General features: G+C 37.1%; 1 protein-coding gene across 1 annotated transcript in view; it reads right to left on the bottom strand.

Moving 5' to 3' along the window:
* WDR36 (WD repeat domain 36) overlaps nt 1-18,135 on the bottom strand; it is a 41,196-nt gene extending 23,061 nt beyond the window's left edge. Inside the window, exons 1-12 of the mRNA XM_058538370.1 lie at nt 17,889-18,135; nt 15,239-15,266; nt 12,843-12,943; nt 11,311-11,428; nt 9,496-9,628; nt 7,897-7,951; nt 6,370-6,502; nt 5,917-6,092; nt 5,467-5,587; nt 4,905-4,970; nt 3,330-3,416; nt 2,080-2,225 (exon numbers count right to left, since the gene is read on the bottom strand). Coding sequence (XP_058394353.1) covers nt 2,080-2,225; nt 3,330-3,416; nt 4,905-4,970; nt 5,467-5,587; nt 5,917-6,092; nt 6,370-6,502; nt 7,897-7,951; nt 9,496-9,628; nt 11,311-11,428; nt 12,843-12,943; nt 15,239-15,266; nt 17,889-18,050 — 1,326 coding nt within the window. The 5' untranslated portion in view covers nt 18,051-18,135. The remainder of the gene's footprint in view (nt 1-2,079; nt 2,226-3,329; nt 3,417-4,904; nt 4,971-5,466; nt 5,588-5,916; nt 6,093-6,369; nt 6,503-7,896; nt 7,952-9,495; nt 9,629-11,310; nt 11,429-12,842; nt 12,944-15,238; nt 15,267-17,888) is intronic.
* Nucleotides 18,136-18,353: the final 218 nt, after the last annotated feature.

Below are 18,353 nucleotides of genomic sequence, written 5' to 3'. Positions count from 1 at the left end.
AAAAAAAATAATAGATAGGCTGGACTTCATCAAAATCAAAAACTCTTATGCTGAAAATGATACCGACAAGATGAAATGACACCCCACAGAATGGGAGGAACTATCTGCAAATCACATATCTGATAAGGGACTTGTATCCAGAATATATAAAGAGTTATTACAACTCAATAATAAAAAGAAAAGTAACCTCATTAAACAATGGGGAAAGGATTTGAATAGACATTTCTCCAAAGGTATACAAACAGCCAATAAGCACATAAAAAGATGCTGAACATCATTAAGTCATCAGGGAAATGCAAATCAAAACCACAATGAGATACTATTTCATACCCACTAGGATGGCTATAATCAAAAGAACAATCACAAGTATTGGCTAGGATGTATGGAAATTAGAACTCTTATACATTACTGGTGGGAATGCAAAATGGTGCAGCCACTTTGGAAAACAGGTTGGCAGTTGTTCAAAAATGTTAAACATAGAGTTAGGTTATGACCTAACAATTCCACTCCTAGGTATAAACACAGAGAATATAAAAACATATGTCCACGTAAAAACTTGTGCACTAAATGTTCATGCCAGCATAATTTACAACAGTCAAAAAGCAGAAACACCACAAATGTCCATTAACTGATCAATGGCTAAACAAAATGTGGTTTATCCACAAAATGGAATATTATTCAGGAATAAAGTATTGATACAAACTACAACACGGATGAACCTTACGCTAACCAAAAGAAGCCACTCAGAAAGACCATATATTTTATGATCCCATTTATATGTAATGCCTAGAATAGGCAAATCTACAGAGATAAAAAGCAGATTATGGTTGCCTAAGTTAGGGAGATGGGAGTAGGGGAAAGTGAGAAAATGGGGATGACTGCTAATGGGTACAAGGTTCCTTTTTGAGAATGTTCTAAAATTAGATTAATTAGATTTTGGTGATGCTTACACAACTCTATGAATATACTAAAAGCCACTGATCTGTATACTTTAAACAACAGAATTTTATAGTAGTGAATTATATCTCAATAAAATTGTTTTAAAAAAAGCAGAGGCAACAATTCTGCAAACCAAATTTGATATCATTTCTTTGTATCTTAAAATCTGAACCCAACAGAAGAAGATTTACATATTAACAAAAGAAAACAAAAATATTTCAAAAAAGGAGTAAGAACTTACAAGTAAACACTGGCATTTAAAAGTTGTATTTCAAAAATGCTTAGACAGGGCCGGCCCCATGGCTTAGCGTTAGCGGTTAAGTGCGAATGCTCCGCTACTGTTGGCCCGGTTCGGATCCCGGGCACGCACCGACACACCGTTTGTCCGGCCATGCTGAGGCTGCATTCCACAGACAGAAACTAGAAGCATGTGCAACTATGACATACAACTATCTACTGGGGCTTTGGGGAAAAAAAAAGGAGGAGGATTGGCAATAGATGTTAGCTCAGAGCCAGTATTACTCAGCAAAAAGAGGAGGATTAGCATGGATGTTAGCTCAGGGCTGATCTTCCTCACAAAAAATAAATAAATAAATAAATAAATAAATAAATAAATAAATAAATAAATAAAAAATGCTTAGACAGAACTCAACCAGAATTTCTCTAAAAGGCACTCCTCACAAGACACGAATATCAAAAAACAAGAATAAAGAATTTAAATAACTTCTACATCTGTAACTCATTATAGATTTAGCTAAATCTTACTCCTACATCAAAAGAAATCAAGAAAAAAAGAAAAGAAAGGAAGAAGACTTAAGATTCACACTCCTTGAACCCAGTACTGTATACTCAACATAATTCAGGTGAGAAAGTATATTGATAAATGCTCAAATCATTTTCAAAGGGTATTCTCAGTATACTATATTAATTAGAAAATTACAATAACCAAATACGTTGCATCTGATTAAGTAAAACTTAAATCTAAAATAATTCTCTGTACATTGGAAAACTTAACACTATATTTCAAAATGTTAAACTATGTTCTTTCAACCAATATCATCATTAATAAACTTGAGTATAACAAGATGACCACAGGACAGTTTTATAGGAGAAAATGCCCATACAAACAAGCTGACTTACTGTTGCAGTTATGTCATCTCTCTTCAGCTCTTTTGGCTTGAGAAAGTAAGCACCTATTGTAGATCTCTGATAGTTCCAGGTGGAGCATGACAGCTTACCTTGATGGCAAGCAATGATACCATCCCACTCACTTTCACGAGCTTCCTCTAAAACGTAATTAAAATCATAAAAATCAAATTGCTTTTCATTCCCTCATTCATTCATCTACTATTTATTAAGCATTTAATATTCCATGTTATCATTAGGCACTAGGGACATGATAGTTAACATGTAATTCCTGATAGCTATGAGCTTCCTATCTAACAAGAGATTCTGATTAGAAGAAAATTATAAGAAATATGATAATGTCTTATAAGAGCACTCAGAAAGAGTTTACTAAGAGATTTCGGGAGAGTAATGAATGGCTCCTAAAAGAAGTAGTAAAACAAGCAGAAATTAACAGGGGGGAGGGATGGTGGTTTACATGCCCAAGCGTAACTTGAACAAAATCAAGGGCAAATAAGTGAACCATGTTCTTGAGATAGGTGGGAGGAGAGCAAGACAACTGGGGCCACATTACAAAGCGTCTTGAAAGCCACGTCAAGCAGAGGAGATTCCACCTGAAAGGTAGTAACAGGCCACTGAAAGATTTTTAAGCAGATAAGTGACATGATTCAGACGTTTTAGAAAGAGCACTCAGGCTCTAAGACAGAAAATAGACAGGAGGGTGGTCAAAATTAAACTTCAAAAAAAAAAAAAAATCAGGTTGTTATAATAACCTTGAAATGGAAATGGTACCTATACAGTTATTTCCTGATAGTTTTCACTCAACAATCCCATCACTTATGTGTATTTTTCTTAAAATCACTTTGAATGAAGCACTGCTCAAATGACACAGTATACTAAGACTTCAGTGTATTTAGATCTTTATTAAATTAGTCAGAGCTGTAGATTCTCAGTTCTTTCCTTTTTACATTAGTCTATTACTATACCAAGCATATGATAGAATAAAAAGGGCTACAAAATGAAATATCAAATATTGTTTATTAATAGCTCTTATAGAGAAGAGCTAAGCCTGAAATTAATAGATAAGTTCAAATTATAAATAACTCATTTTTAGTCTTCACATAAGATGAGCGTGCACTTTGGGTTACTTTCTGGATGCGTATTAATATTTGCAAAAACATTTATTAAAATGGAGGAAATAAATACATAGCAGGAAATAAATGACAAGGCAGAACTTCTTGAAACACAATTATGAAGTTACTTACCAGCTGCAAACTTTGTGATGGGTGAAAGTCGCACTGACATGGTATTCTGAAGTCCTTTACGTTTGACTCTCTTTTTATTTATTAATCCTGGGGTTGGGGGAGAAGGGAACATAGCTATGAATCCTTCTTAATAAAAAACGTACATAAAAGAAAAACTATTCATTGTCACAAACTATAAAGTTTGAGATACTCTTGTATAAGTTAGGAGCAAAATAAAGATGATGTTATTACCACTATTATTTAGTTGTCTGTGATGTTTAGCCTACGTAATTAGATGAGAAAATAAACTACAAGATAAAAATAACTGAAAAAAGAAAGTAAAAATATCACTGTTTGCAGATGATATCATGGTCATATAGTCATGTCAATCAAGAAAAACCACCAAATAATTATTAGAATAATAATTTCCTTGGACCAGATACAGACCAACACACACTTATACACACAAATCAGTGAGTAACCCCCCAATGCAGCAATATTTAATATCATTATAATATATAATATTGCATTATATTCTAACTGCAATACTATTATCTGCATAATAATATAGCAGTTAGCAATATAATGAACAAAGATCACATTCATAATATTAGTAAAAAATATTAGCAAATTATATTAAAATGTTTAATACACCAATGAATGATCTTAAATATGTAGGACCAACAGGAGGAAAACTAAAGAAAACTTCACTGAGGAACATAAAAGACAACTTGAATGAGGATATAGCATATTCCTAGATGTGAAGATTCTTAAAGATATCAAATCTCTCCAATTTAGTTCCAAGAGGAATTATTTTGGATATTGATTTAAAAATGATCTTGAAATTCATGTGGAGGCAGATATATGCATGAGTAGCCAGGATATTAGCTTAAAAAGAAGAGTAATTATGAATAAAACTGAAAAACATTTTTGTTTAATAAAAAAATCTTTCGCGGTCGGCCCCATGGCTAGCGGTTAGGTGTGCACGCTCCGCTGCTGGCGGCCTGGGTTCGGATCCTGGGCGCACACCAACGCACGGCTTGTCAGGCCATGCTGAGGTGGCATCCCATATAAAGTGGAGGAAGATCGGCACAGCTGTTAGCTCAGGGCCAGTCTTCCTTAGCAAAAAGAGGAGGACTGGTATGGATGTTAGCTAAGGGCTGATCTTCCTCACAAAAAAAAAAAAAAATCTTTCAAATGCTGGAAACCATGGGAAAGGAGAGAGAGTAAAGTTAGAACCCTTTTTGCAAAAAGATGGGACACTGCTTAGTTTGATGTTTTCTCTAAGTCCCTTCCATCTTTAAACTTCTGCACTCTACAGATGGCTCAAGTTAGACAATCAGTGTCTTTTGGGTGGCAGCAGTATGTTTTTACCACTCAAGATGTCTAACTCTTTTCAATAACCCTATAGCAGCACTTCAACCACTTCTATAGCAACGTTGATATTGGGAATCTTACTACTACTCTTTTTTTATTTTTTTTTATTTCATTCAAGAAAAGAGAAAATTTATCAATGAAACCTCCTCTAGTTGTCTCACAGAATCTTGAAATGTTGTTGTGATCACTAGCTTTTTTTCCATCCTGCAAGTGACCTACCGTGTCCCAAGCTCTTGTTAAATTTTTCATGTATCGTGGAAAATGACTGAAGAGTTCCATCTTGACCTGTTGATATATACGGAAAATTCCTAATCAAGCTTCATCAAAACAAAGGACCAACTGAATCACAGATCTTATAAAATTAGATTCTATAAAAAGCTTGAACTTACAGTTTGGGGTACTTTTTTAAAAAGGAGCGCCAGATCGCAACAACTTCATTATAAATATTAACTGTGCACAGAACGCCATTTGGCAAGAACAAAGGATAAAATGAGGTACTAATAATTTTCAACAGATTATTAGAATAGGCAAGGGTCACATTTTCAGAATCTGACCATTACGTCTCTGAGGATTAGTAAACAGAATGACACTCCAAGTGAAGATAATATCATCTACAGTGCTTCCTGAATTATTCAAAAAGAATCGCCTCATTTTACCCAGGTTTCCAAGTCACTCAAAGGGACATTTGAATCTAAAAATGTGTAAATACCAAACCTAATAAATATTAAGCACCCTGTTCTTACGACTTACTGGAATAAACTAGTACAAAGCAGAAACTCACTTGCGCTAAGAATTTGCTGTCCATTTTGTCCATAATATCTGATTGTGGTAAGAGGAGCACTATGTCCCATTCTGAATCTCAAAAGCCGGCCTTCACCTGTGGGACCATCAAATATCCATATCTGCCAAGAAATAAAAAGGTAAGCTTCTTCCACATTGCGTTAAGTCACCTGCAAGCAGTCAAATCACCTTCTCCGCAAATCAACCGGCACTGCATATTCTCCCCAGGCCGCTGACGCTGGAGTGGAGGCTGGGAGAGAGAGAAGCTCTAACTCTTTCTCACTTCGTTGCAATCATGTAACCTGCTGTGCTTTTTGTTTCATCTACACCAATATTTCATCTCATATTCCTTTCAACTTCTAAGTTCAAGGCTGATACATTAAAGCAGGCTTATAAGAACCCAAAGGGTAGGTCGGATAAGCCAGGAAAATGATAACAATAATCATAATACCCTGAGAGCATTGTCAGCGCCATTTGTGACAAGAAGTGGCTCTCTATGGAGAAATGTCAGTCCGGCAATTGCTGTAGAATGTGCATTTCTCATTTGATTGATTAATTTTTTGTCTTCTAGATCCCAGAGTCCAATATGGCCACATGGACTGCCAGCTGCCATTATTGGATGACCATCTGTTAATAAAATAAGATACATTAAGAAAAACATGTACCACAAGACAACTAAACTTAACAAGTCTTCTTTCCACCCTTTTAATCCATAAATATAAAGTTAGAAAAGATTGTACACCAATAATCTATCCATATTCCTTTGGCTCTTTATACCCAGTATTTCCTTCATTTTTACTAGATTAAATTACAAGAAAACATCTATTAAGAAAATTTCTATGACCTTCAAAGTAATGCATTCTAAGTGTTCTTAACTCTTATCAATAAATAAGTTAAAAGTTACCTGTGCGAAATGAAATAGAAGTAATAGGTCCCCAGTCTTGACGAAACTTCATTAATGTTTCATCAAACTTAATGTTGTGAATGATAACCTGACCCGACATGAGACCAACAGCAACAACATCCACAGCTGGTGCCTAAAAATTAAATTACTCAACTTTTTATTTTCTTAATCAAAATAGCTTTAATAATCCTGATGATATGCATCATTACTTATGTGTTATCAAAAGAAATAGTGGAATATCTTCCTGAAGGTGGCAAAAAATAGTAAGTATTACCAGTCTAGCATTCTTCAATTGTTATTTAGCATGGAAGTATTTAGGAATGATATTTTCAAGTTACTTCCCAGATTCAAATCTGGTAGTCACTATTACCTCCCCACCCCCAAAACATGGCTGCCTTGGTAAGAAAACAACCATAACAAAAAAGAAAGGTGATGTGTGAAATCACTACAGATCATTGACTGGATGGAAACAAAAAAAAGAGACAACTCTTAGAAAAAACACATAAAAGGCTTGCCATGTGCAGGGCAACACAAAAGGCCAACTACAAAGGAAGTAAAGAATTGTTTACCCAAGGAAAACAGGAAAAACCTATAAAACATGTTAAAATGCAAAGAAGTTTTACAATTAGTCTGTTCTAGCTCTAATATTCTATGATTATAATCTTCATTTTATACAATGGTCTTACATGCAGACTCAATAATAAGTTTCTCTTAGCACAGAAGATCAATGTCCAATACCACTACAGAATGGAATTAAGCTAAACATTTTATCAATTTGCTATCAAATAACTACTGTACATGAGACCCTGTGTAGAAGCTGGGGATACTAAAACAAGTATGATCCCTTGCCCTCAAGGGACCTAATCATCTGATACCTTTGGGTCTTCTGGGTAGGCAAAAGCAAAGCAAGGTTGATGGTAGTGCAGTGAGAAAGGAAGGAATGGATATAAATTGGGCAGGTATAAGCAATGGATATGCATAAAGACAAGGCACACTGGCTGTATATGTGTCCAATATCCGTGTAAGATTCTCTGCAGACATATATTCATTCATTCATACATGTTTTGTGGACTCATAAAAACAAAAAGCAGTTACTTCTGGAAGAAAGCAGCATTTAATGAAATATTAGGATCTGGGCCCCAATTGTTTCAAGCTACAAATCTCAAAATCCTAACAAATCTCTCTGTACGTGCTATAATCTCCCTTGCTTCACTGAATAATTCATCTCTACTCTGTACAAGGCACTGGACAACATGCTTGCAAAATATTAGTAAATACGGTTCCACAGCAACCACAGGTTTAGAGCCTAATTCCAGACAATAGGGCTTCCACAGATGTTTACAGGCAAAGGCATTACTATTTGTTTTCAACTGCATTTCCAAAACACTGTATCTTAGGGTAATATTTATAAAGATAACCTAGTCTACGTATTATTTTGTCTTTATGTCTAAAAATATGGTTAACCCCAGAAACTGAAAGATCCTACTACTAACTTCATTTCCTCTTTGACTTAACAAAAATACTAACCTGCTGAAGAGCTGTCACTCCAACTTTCCATCCTGGAAATGTATATAGAAGTTTACTACAAGAAGAAAAATAGTTCAAAGTCTTTTTTTGTGTGTCTGTGGGAGGAAAACAAACTCAACTGCATATTAAAAAGTGAAATAATAACAGGTGATATTTGTTAAGTTCTTACTCTGCCCCACACTATTCTAATTACATATATTAACTTATTTAATACTCAAAACAATCGCATGACGCAGATACTATCACTATTTTACAGGTAAAGAAACTAAAAAACTTAATTATGTGAAATAATTAAGCTAAGCTCACAGGGCTAATAATTGATAGAGCCCAAATTCCAAACCCCAAGCTGCTCATTACTATGTTATGCCACCTCTTTAAGAAACTAAATAGAGAAAAAATAAATACATGAGTAAAAACCATTTTATATTATAGACTACAATAAAAAACAATCTTAGAATATAGGCGGATCTCATTTTTCACTGCAATGTATTTCTACAAACACATCATAAAAGGGAATATATTATTAATACAATACTACTCATATGTTATAACTGTTATATGACAATAGTGATGCTGCTCTAAATTTCCAAATCAAGCCAGGAATGATAAATAAGTCCAGGGAGCAAACAGAGATATCTGAAATTGTTATTATGATAATCAATAAAGTATTAAATCACGTATTAAATTCTGTAAGTAGGCACAGATTAGTTCACTCAGTGAATATTCAAGGGATAGTTACTGTACAATAAAGAGTGTAAACGTCTAACGAGTTAACCTTAGGGGCAGAGACGATATCTCAGCCATTATCCTGAGCCCAGCACAGAGTAGGCAGTGATATTTGATAAACTGATATATATAAAATGGTATCTGTTAAATTGAATGGAAACACTGATTTAAAACTAAGAACCAGGATAAACATTAAACCACTGATAATCTTATTTTCTATTTTGATTTTGTAACGGCTTTGAAAGGGACAGTTTGAATGGTCAAATATTTTTGTTTGCTTTGTAAATGTTAGAAGCCTTAGCTGCCACTTTTTCTATGGATAAATGTTCAAATAATAGGTAGAAGTATTCAAAATCATTTATCTAGCCCTCCAGCTATACTAATAATATTATAGCAGATGACTATCATGTTTCTGACTGAAGCACTTTTACCCTGAAAACCACTTCTAAATGCTAGCACTAAATTAACACTGATTTGCTCTGCCTTCTCTTACCTTCTTAGTTTATCAAAAACTAGAAGCTGCCCAGTGATAATCTCATAACTAATTATTTTTTGATCTTATGTTACTTTACTAGAGCCTTCTCTATGGCTATATGGATTCTTTACAGTGACTAGGGCCATTAGTATATACTTGTCAATGGACATTTTTGAAACTGCCTACCATGTGCCAGGACCACATGCCAGTGTTCACATACGTGATGCCATGAGTAACTCCAACAATAGGTGTATTTATTGAAAGTCCTCCAAGTAAACATATAAAGGTAGGGAGAACTGAGAGTTTAAGTATGCATTAGGGAGTAGTAGATGATGAAGTAGTAGTAGATGAAGATAAGGTAGGAACCACCTATGATATTTTCTGAATAAAATGCTTACTTGGATTTTACATTCCATAACTGTAGGCTTCCTTGTTCACTGCCAAGAAGTATTTTATTCAAGTAGGTACTCGGATGCAAAATTGCGGAAATTTTAAATACCGATTTATCAAAAGTCAACTGCAGGTATTCTTCTACAAAAGTGAAAGTTACAAATAACATGTAATTATTCTTTATAAAATGGTTTAAAATATTTTTCATATACTCATATACTTATCATGTAAAGTAAGTCTACCATATCAAACATTTATATAGTAATATAAATCAGACCTTTTATATAATAACCTATAAACATCCCTTGAGAAATTAAACAAATGTGTTAAGTGACAACTTGTAAATGTAATTTAGACTGTTAAAATTTTTCTACAAGTTCTAATATCAATACTATTAAAAATTTTACTCACCAATTTTTCTAATATCAATACTATTAAAACTTTTACTTTTGTAAGTAACCAATATTGTAATCAATACTATTACAAATTTTCTTTCCCGTAAGCCAAATTGGTTTACGGGAAAGAAAAATAAGGATTAAGAAAAACATGACGCCTGGGATTGGCCTTAATATTTTTATTTGATCAAGAGGCCGAGTGAATGTTCCAAGCGAAGTGCTTGCACTAAGCTCTTCCAGGGAGTGAAGAGCCAAATATCTGGTGAAACTAAGAACAATGCTTCTCACACACTTCCACAGAAGAACCTCTAAGGGAGGAGAGGAAAAGAACTTATAACCCCATGGAGTGGGGAATGGCACAGCCAGTAGTCACTTCAGACAAGATCAAAACAATTTTTGAAATCTTTACATACGTTTAAAATTCCTATGTGTGAATTTGGTTTTCTACTCCACAGTTCATGAATGATTAAAACAATTTTTCACTAAATCTTCCAATAAATACAAGTACCAAAGAAGGTATACTTCATTTAATCTTTAGTTTCACATACTATCCAGCACACTGCTGGATATGTTTATCCCAGAGGTATGTGTATCCCAGTTTAAGAAGTATAGATACAGATTAAAATTATACAAACTTTACTTTCAACACTATTTTAAAAGATACAGGGGCTGGCCCAGTGGCATAATGGTTAAGTTTGCGTGCTCTGCTTCAGCGGCCCAGGGGTCACAGGTTCGAATCCCAGGCACGGACGGACGCACTGCTCATCATGCTGTGGCAGCATCCCACGTACAAAAAATAGAGGAAGATTGGCATAGTTGTTGGCTCAGAGCCAGTCTTCCTCAGCAAAGAGAGGAAAAAATAAAAGACCCTTGCCTCTATTTGTAACTAGCAGTTTTACTTAAAAATCACTGGTAACAGCTCCCCGAAGACAGTGGTTCACTGTGCTGCTGTAACAGTAACAAAAAGCTGGGCGTCAGCATCAAGAGAAAGCCTGCTGGACTGTGAGAATCAGATTCTCTAACTTTATAAGAGGCCTTTTAACATCCATCCACACAGAGACTACTTTTGGAATTCTGTTCCCCCTACTTGAGCAAAGATAAAACAGAGAAACAAGTGACTAACTTAACAAGAACGTGAAATAACGCTTCAGAGGCCAATCTCTAGGATTTTTACTATAAATAAACATACTGAAATGAACAATGAGTTAATCGAGGTTACATAAGCTAAAATATATATAACATAAAATAATGTAATTCAACTAGCTGACTAAAATTGCTTATCTATTTTTTTTACCTAGAAACTTTTTCCTTATACATGTTACCGCTTACCTGTGAAACTTCTGGTCTAAAAGTATGTTTACACGGGTTTTTAGTTTTAGCTACACACATACTATCCCAAGAAAAAGCAATAAATTAGTTAATTCTTACCTTCTGAATATATGTGCCAAATAATAAGAATGCTGTCAGTATCAACAGAGATAATGTGATCCCCAAAGGGTTGCAAAAGATGGATGTCTGCCTTATGACCCTTAAAGGTGTGTACTACCTATAAGTCAAGGTTTAAAAGAATTTCATATTACTCACTCATCACATAATATTATTCATATTAACCAAAAAACATGCTAATGCTGAAGATGCTCATGTTAAGAAATGTAGTCCAACTTTTGATTACCTGAGGTTAGATTAACAAGTAGCATAGAATCAGGCATTTTTCACCTGCTCCCCCAGCCAGTGCAATAAGGAAATAAAGCAGGGACTAGGAACACAGAAACGAGACCTCTGAGGCTCAACCTCCCAACAGAGCTTAAGGTGGGGGCATGCATACACAGTCCCTCACCCAATCCAACCAGCACAACACCATGAATCCTAGAAAAGTGGAATGTTCTAGAACGCGAACCTCTACAGACTCCATCACCAGCTGGCTTCCAGATGAGATGGGGGAGGGAGATATATGGTATTTCGTCCCTATACCTTTCTGTTTTGTCACAGAGACTCTTATCCTCAGAGTAGCTGCATCCCTCAATAACTACAGCCCCTTCTCCACGGTTTCAGTTCTCACCAGGATCCAGTAACACTAGTCTTCTCCTTGTCCCTTTAGCCTCAGGGGTAGTAACAGCTTCCCATAGCTGTTAGTCTCTGATGTCTTCCCACCCCTATTCTATTTCCTCCAGAAAAAACTACAAACTGCACAATACTTTGCAAGAAAAACAGACATTTTTCCTGCCTCTCTGAAAATCCAAATAGGTAAGTTGCCTTCCTCTGCCACAGGTAGTGATGATGGAGGACTTTGGGAAAAAACATCAGTCCAAGTCAAACCAGAATAGTGATTCCCTCACTTAGCTATCCAGGCATCCCCACTGCCACTTTCCTTTCATTCTGGACCACTAGAGCCGGGTCATTTCTCAAGCTAGTTGTCCCAGGACAAACTTAGAAACCAACTGGTAGATTAAGACAAGAAAAGATCCTTCCTTAGCAGTGGCGAAAACAGAGAACCTAGCTTTCTCTACATAGGAAACATGTACTTGGTTCTTAGAAAAGGAGTTACGGACTAAGTTGTTTATAATGAAAAACCCAATCCACATACAGCAGTGTGCAAATATGAATCTCCTAGGAAAGCAGTTCCAAAATACACATAACTAAATCCCACCCCAACCAAATACACAAGAAGAAAGCTCGAGAGATGGGATCCGACTGGAAATGAAAATTTTTAAGCTGCTGCCCAAATAGTTCTGACATTCATCCTGGCAAAGAAAACTGAACTAAAGCACTAGTTTTAACTAATTTTGAGAATTTGATAAAATCAATTTTCTTTTCCTCCAGAAAACTGAATATGTATTTCAAAAAAAGTACGTGTCCAGAATGTCCCAGATGAAGAATGACAACATTAAAGTTCCCTCCACTCTCATGGCAATCACTCACTCACTGCAAAAGACAATTTAAAATAGTTTCGTGATACAAACCTCTTTATTTCGGGCAAATGCAGAGAAAACATTTCCATAAGCAGCAAAGACTAGCTTCCCATCAGCTGCCATACAGCAGATATCCTGTGGAAGAGAGTTACCTAGGAAAAAAGAAATATAAAAGAAATTAAAAATTTTAAGGTTTTGGAACAGATAGAAACCTTAAGTATACGTATAACTTTTTTCATGGCTATAATTTAAAAATATGTGGGTGTGTGTGTATATGTATTACATGAAAGCTGAGAATCAGAGTATAAAATTTTTTAAGTGCTATTTTAGACATCTAATAATAACTATCAGACTGAGAATATGAAATCTTCTTGACCTTTCCTAAAAGAATAAATATCTAGTATTTGCAGACACAAAAATATTGTTGTTGGTGCCGTGGAATCAATTCTGACTCCTAGCAACCCTGTGTACAGCAGAGAACCCTGCCCGGTCTTTTTGCACCATCCTCTCACCTTCCAGTGCTGTATCAGACAATGCTCCGCTGCTATTCACAGGGTTCTCACGGCTGATTTTCTTGGAAGTGGGTGGCCAGGGCCTTCTTCCTAGTCTATCTAGTCTGGAAGCTCCGCTGAAACCTGTCCACCATAGGTGACCCTGCTGGTATTTGATTTACCAGTGGCATAGCTTTCACATCACAGCAATACACAGCTGCCACAGTATGACAACTGACTGACGGGTGGTGTGGTTCCGTGACAGGGAAACCAACCCGGGCCATGGCAGTGAGAGTGGGAAATTTCAACCAAACTAGACCACCAGGGCTGGCTACATAAAAACATAATCCTAAAAAGCTTTCCAAGGTTATCTGGAAAAAATCCTCACTTAATACACAAAACTCTGGCAGACAATCATCCAGTCTTCATGTGAATGTCTTCAAGAACATCAAGTTCCCCAATAACTCCAGGGAAATTTTAAAAGTAAATCAAATCCTAGAACCCAAACTCTACCCTTTGGAGGAACCTCAAAAAAACTCCATGATATTCTACATGCTGCCCCTTAAAATTAACAATATGGTTTCCACCCAGTCTTCTCCAAGGTAACTCTAGCCATTTCTCATATGATATTTCTTGATTCCTCTCTCACTATCATGGTCACCCTGGCCCTTTCTTTCTATTTCCTGTTTTGGGGGCAGAAGGGTTAGAAGATAAAAGATTGTTTTAAGTATTTTTCATGCTCCATATTTCATTTTGGGATTTCATTTCCAAAATACTATTTTTATAAGTTTATTATTCACTTTTGTATTCAACTTAGGTTATAGTGTCCTTCTTCTGCCTTCTGTAATCTTTTAAAAAAATGTAAGTTTATCAAACATACACACTGGATTTCTTATAGTTCTCCTCTGCTTTTCTTAAAGATGACATTTGATAGTGAAACTAGAATCTTTCAGCCCTGGCAAGCCCCTTATTCTATTACACAGTTTTCAAATAAATAAATATTCCTTCCACTGGAAAAAAATATCAAAACATGGGAAAAGGAAAAACTCTTCCTTACAGTAGAATATTGGAACCAGAAAATCACTATTTGGTAATCATCATACTAATAACTGATTCAGGCAAGACTCATCACTAAATGATAAAAGCAGTAGGTGAAATTCTGAAGAGAGACAGCATATTTACATAGTCTCAGTGTATTTCACCACAAGATCCTTACTAATTACAAATGGTAAAACTTTAAAATGGAGCCTCCTGACAGATGTCACTGGTTTTTTTGTGTGTGTGTGAGGAAGATCAGCCCTGAGCTAACATCCATGCCAATCCTCCTCTTTTTGCTGAGGAAGACTGGCCCTGGGCTAACATCTGGGCCCATCTTCCTCCTCTTTATGCGAGATGCCGCCACAGCATGGCTTGACAAGTGGTGCCTCGGTGCGCGCCTGGGATCCGAACCTGGGGCGCCAGCAGTGGAGCATGCGCACTTAACCGCCACACCACGGGGCCGGCCCCGACAGATGTCACCTTAACCAAATAATCAAAGTTATCAATTCCAGGAACAGGACTAACCAATAGCATATGTTTCCTGATATGATTCACTGAGAATTCAGCACCACTTCTTTGTTATTCCTACCGCAGTGCATAACCTGAACCTAACCGTGAGGAAATATCAGAAAAAGTCAAACTGAATGACATCTAAAAAAGAAATAGCCTATACTCTTCAAAAATGTCAATGTTGTAAAATACAAAGAAAGTCTGACGAACTATTCGGATTAAAGAAGACTAAAGAGATATGACAACTGAATGCAACACGTGATCCTCTCCTGGACTTTATTTTTTTTCCTATGTAAGTTTATCAGAAAAACACATTGAATTCCTTGTATGTTCTATAAATCTTAAATTTATGCCAAAATTTAAAAAGTTACTAAACATGCATAAATTCAAGATAAAGTTTATACTTACTTACTGCGACCAGACTAAGTTTCTGAACCTGTTTAAAAAAAGAAAAAAATGATTAAATAAATTTTCCTTAACAAAAACAATTATAATAACCTAACACTTGAAAATTAAGTCATACATAAATTTGCTATGCTATCGTTCCTAAAAAAGACACTTACTGACCCTAATTTTCATTTTTAGGAAAGCTTATATTTTCAACTATTTCATCAGGAGAGGTGATGGAAGGGACAAGCAAATGTTCTCTGTAATGAGCCATACAGTAAATATTTTAGGGCTTTGCAGGTTATGTGGTCTTTGTTACAACTACTCAGCTGCAAATGTACCATGAAAGCAGCCACATATAATACACAAGCAAACATGTGTGGCTGTTATTCCAATAAACTCCATTTATGGATAGAGAAATTTGACTTTTATATAACTTTCATGTGCCATGAAATATTATTCTTTTGATTTTTTTCCCAACCTTAAAAATGTCAAAGCTGCCCATCTCAGAAGCAAAGCTCAGATAACCAGGAATTCAAACCCCAGAGATGCAAGAATGCTAAGACTGAAAGGGCCCTTGGAGATCAATTAAATATCCTATATTTCTTAAATGGGAGTAGCTATATCTCCATCCCACGCCAAAATTTTATTATATTGTATCCTACTGCTGTGCAAATTTTACTCGGAGATAATGATGTTATCTTAGAATAAAGACAAACAGACATGAAAAATAAATAAAAATGTTAAAACCATTCATAAGCCGTGCTTCACACAAAAACAAACAGTGGGCAGGACTGGCTTGCAGGTCATACTTTCCTGACTCCAATCTATAGTTACTGATCCAGCTCTGTGACCTTGAGAAAGTTACTGAACCTCCCTGTGCTTCAAATTCATCATCTGTAAAATAAAGATTAAAATAGGTACCTACTTTATGGGATTATTATGAGGAGTCAATGAGTAAAATTTGTGTAAAACAGTTAGAATGGAACCAGTCATATAGTAAATGCTCAATAAATGTTAGCTTTTATCACTACCACCACCACCTATCCACAACTTGTCTAGTGTCCTTTACAGAAAAAGCTAATCTGTAGGAAGTCTGACTGGGCACAGGAATATAGTCGTAGCCATGGGACAGAGCACTTGCAGATCAAACTAGAGGCTTGAGCTTAGTGCTTTTTTTTTTTTTACTCCCAGGTGATTTTCAGTTTCAAAAGTCACAGCCCACTACATTGGTTTGCTAAGCAGTGTACAGAGCCCTCAGGTAATAAGCATTTACATGCTACGATGTTCTAAGAGTAAATTTAAAAACGCATCACCAGTGTTAGAACTACAGGGGACCTTAAAAATCATCTTTATTATGACTAAACTTCAAAGCACAGATAAGTAAATTGTTAAATTTTTATAGAATTTACCAACTATTCTCTCCTAATTATAGGGTTTCTTTGGAAGTAGAGCACAGGCAAAATGTGTGTGTGTGTGTGTGTAATACACAGTGTCAAGAAAGACACTGTGCCAAAAATAAGATTTCAACAGTTCTTTAAGTAAGAAAATTAAAAAAGTAAAGTTACATTTCCAGGAGGAAACTTTTACCAGCAAAACCAAAAGTTAGGGAGCAAGAAAGAAGTGTGCAGAATGGTAACAATAAATAACCCCAGGTGATGAATCATGTCATTCTAACCCACTCTTTCTCCATTACCAACCCAATCGCTCTCCACCCGGGGCACCACACCTAACTTTCCTCCTCCACTAACTCCACTGGCTCTCCACAGCCAGCTCTTCTTGCTATAACTTATTTGATTTAACTCATTTGATTTTTACAATCTTTCAAGGAATACAATTTTTTTAAAGAACGGTTTCCGGAAAAGGAGCTTAATTAACACTGACTATTATCATGTCCTCATCAAGAACAGGTCCATGCTTTCACAGAGCGTATGTTCATTTGGAAAACACAAAAGAAACAAGTAAACAGCAACAAAAGACAATTTCAATGACCGATGAGATACTAAAGGGGAAAAATCGTCACTAACAAGCATGAAGGCCTTGGGCAAGCGACTTAATCTGAGATTTAGTTTCCTAGTTTACATCAGGGTGCTACAGGATACATACCCTGCAAAGAAATTGCGGCAAGGCTTAGAGTAGGTGGCACCGCGCCAGACCCTCAGCGTGCGTAAAAAACAGAGGCTCAGGGAAAGTTTAGGGAAATTAGTCTGCTATCAAATGTGGACAGCCCCTAAACCATAATTGCTCTTACTCTCTCTAGTTCTCCCAATGCACTTTAGTCTGAATTTCTAACCCAGCTTGCGTCACCCACTGCACAATAAAATGGCTTGCATGTCTTTCTCAGTAAGAAGGCGGCAGCTAGGGACTGGCCTTAATCACATTTACCTCTTCAAGGGAACCTCAATAAATATCTACTGAACAAATACATTGCCATAGAACTGGAACGTTCTCTAGTACTTTCCCCCGCCCAGACTGCCTCCGAAACTCGCCCCAAGTGGACTGCAAGGGCTACTCGGCACGTGGCTGTGATGCAGTGGCGAAACTGGACAGGATGCGGTTAAGGAAGAAAAGGGCAAAAAGAGAAGTCCTCGCTAGGTGCGGGAGGAGAGCGGGACGGCCCGGGACAGAGCCGGCCGGGGCAAGCGCGGGTTCCCGGGAAGCGGTCACTCACATCATAGGTGTGGAAGCTCTTGCCCACGCAGGTCGCCACGTAGAAGCGGCGTTTCAGCGCACTGAACCGCACCACGTGCGGGACGTCGTTGCTGAAGAGCCCCAGGGCCCGGAACCCCGCGAACAGCGCGCTGGCCGTGCGGGCCCCCGCGCCCCTCTCCATCGCCGCCGCGGTCCGCGTGCCTCTGGACTCCAGTCCTGACGGAAACCCAAGCAGCCGGGCCTCGGCGCGTCTCGTGGCTCGATCCTTGGCCGGCGCTGCAGGCGCACAAGCGCTTCCGGTGCCCGCAGCCAATCGCGGCGGCGGACACTGTCCTCGGTGCGACTGAAAAAGAGCTCCCTCCGGAGGTCGCAGGGGACGCGCGACTTCGGTTCTGCGGCCCGCACTCTCCAGCACCGTAACGATGCTTCCCAGCTCTGGTGGGGCTGGAAGAAACTCGAGTCACTGTTCAGCGAGACTTTGGGG

Source organism: Diceros bicornis, chromosome 1 (genome assembly GCF_020826845.1).
Source record: "Diceros bicornis minor isolate mBicDic1 chromosome 1, mDicBic1.mat.cur, whole genome shotgun sequence".
In the NCBI taxonomy this organism is placed as follows: domain Eukaryota; kingdom Metazoa; phylum Chordata; class Mammalia; order Perissodactyla; family Rhinocerotidae; genus Diceros; species Diceros bicornis.
Note: the sequence above shows the minus strand (reverse complement) of the source record. Positions and strands in the feature narration are given on the sequence as shown.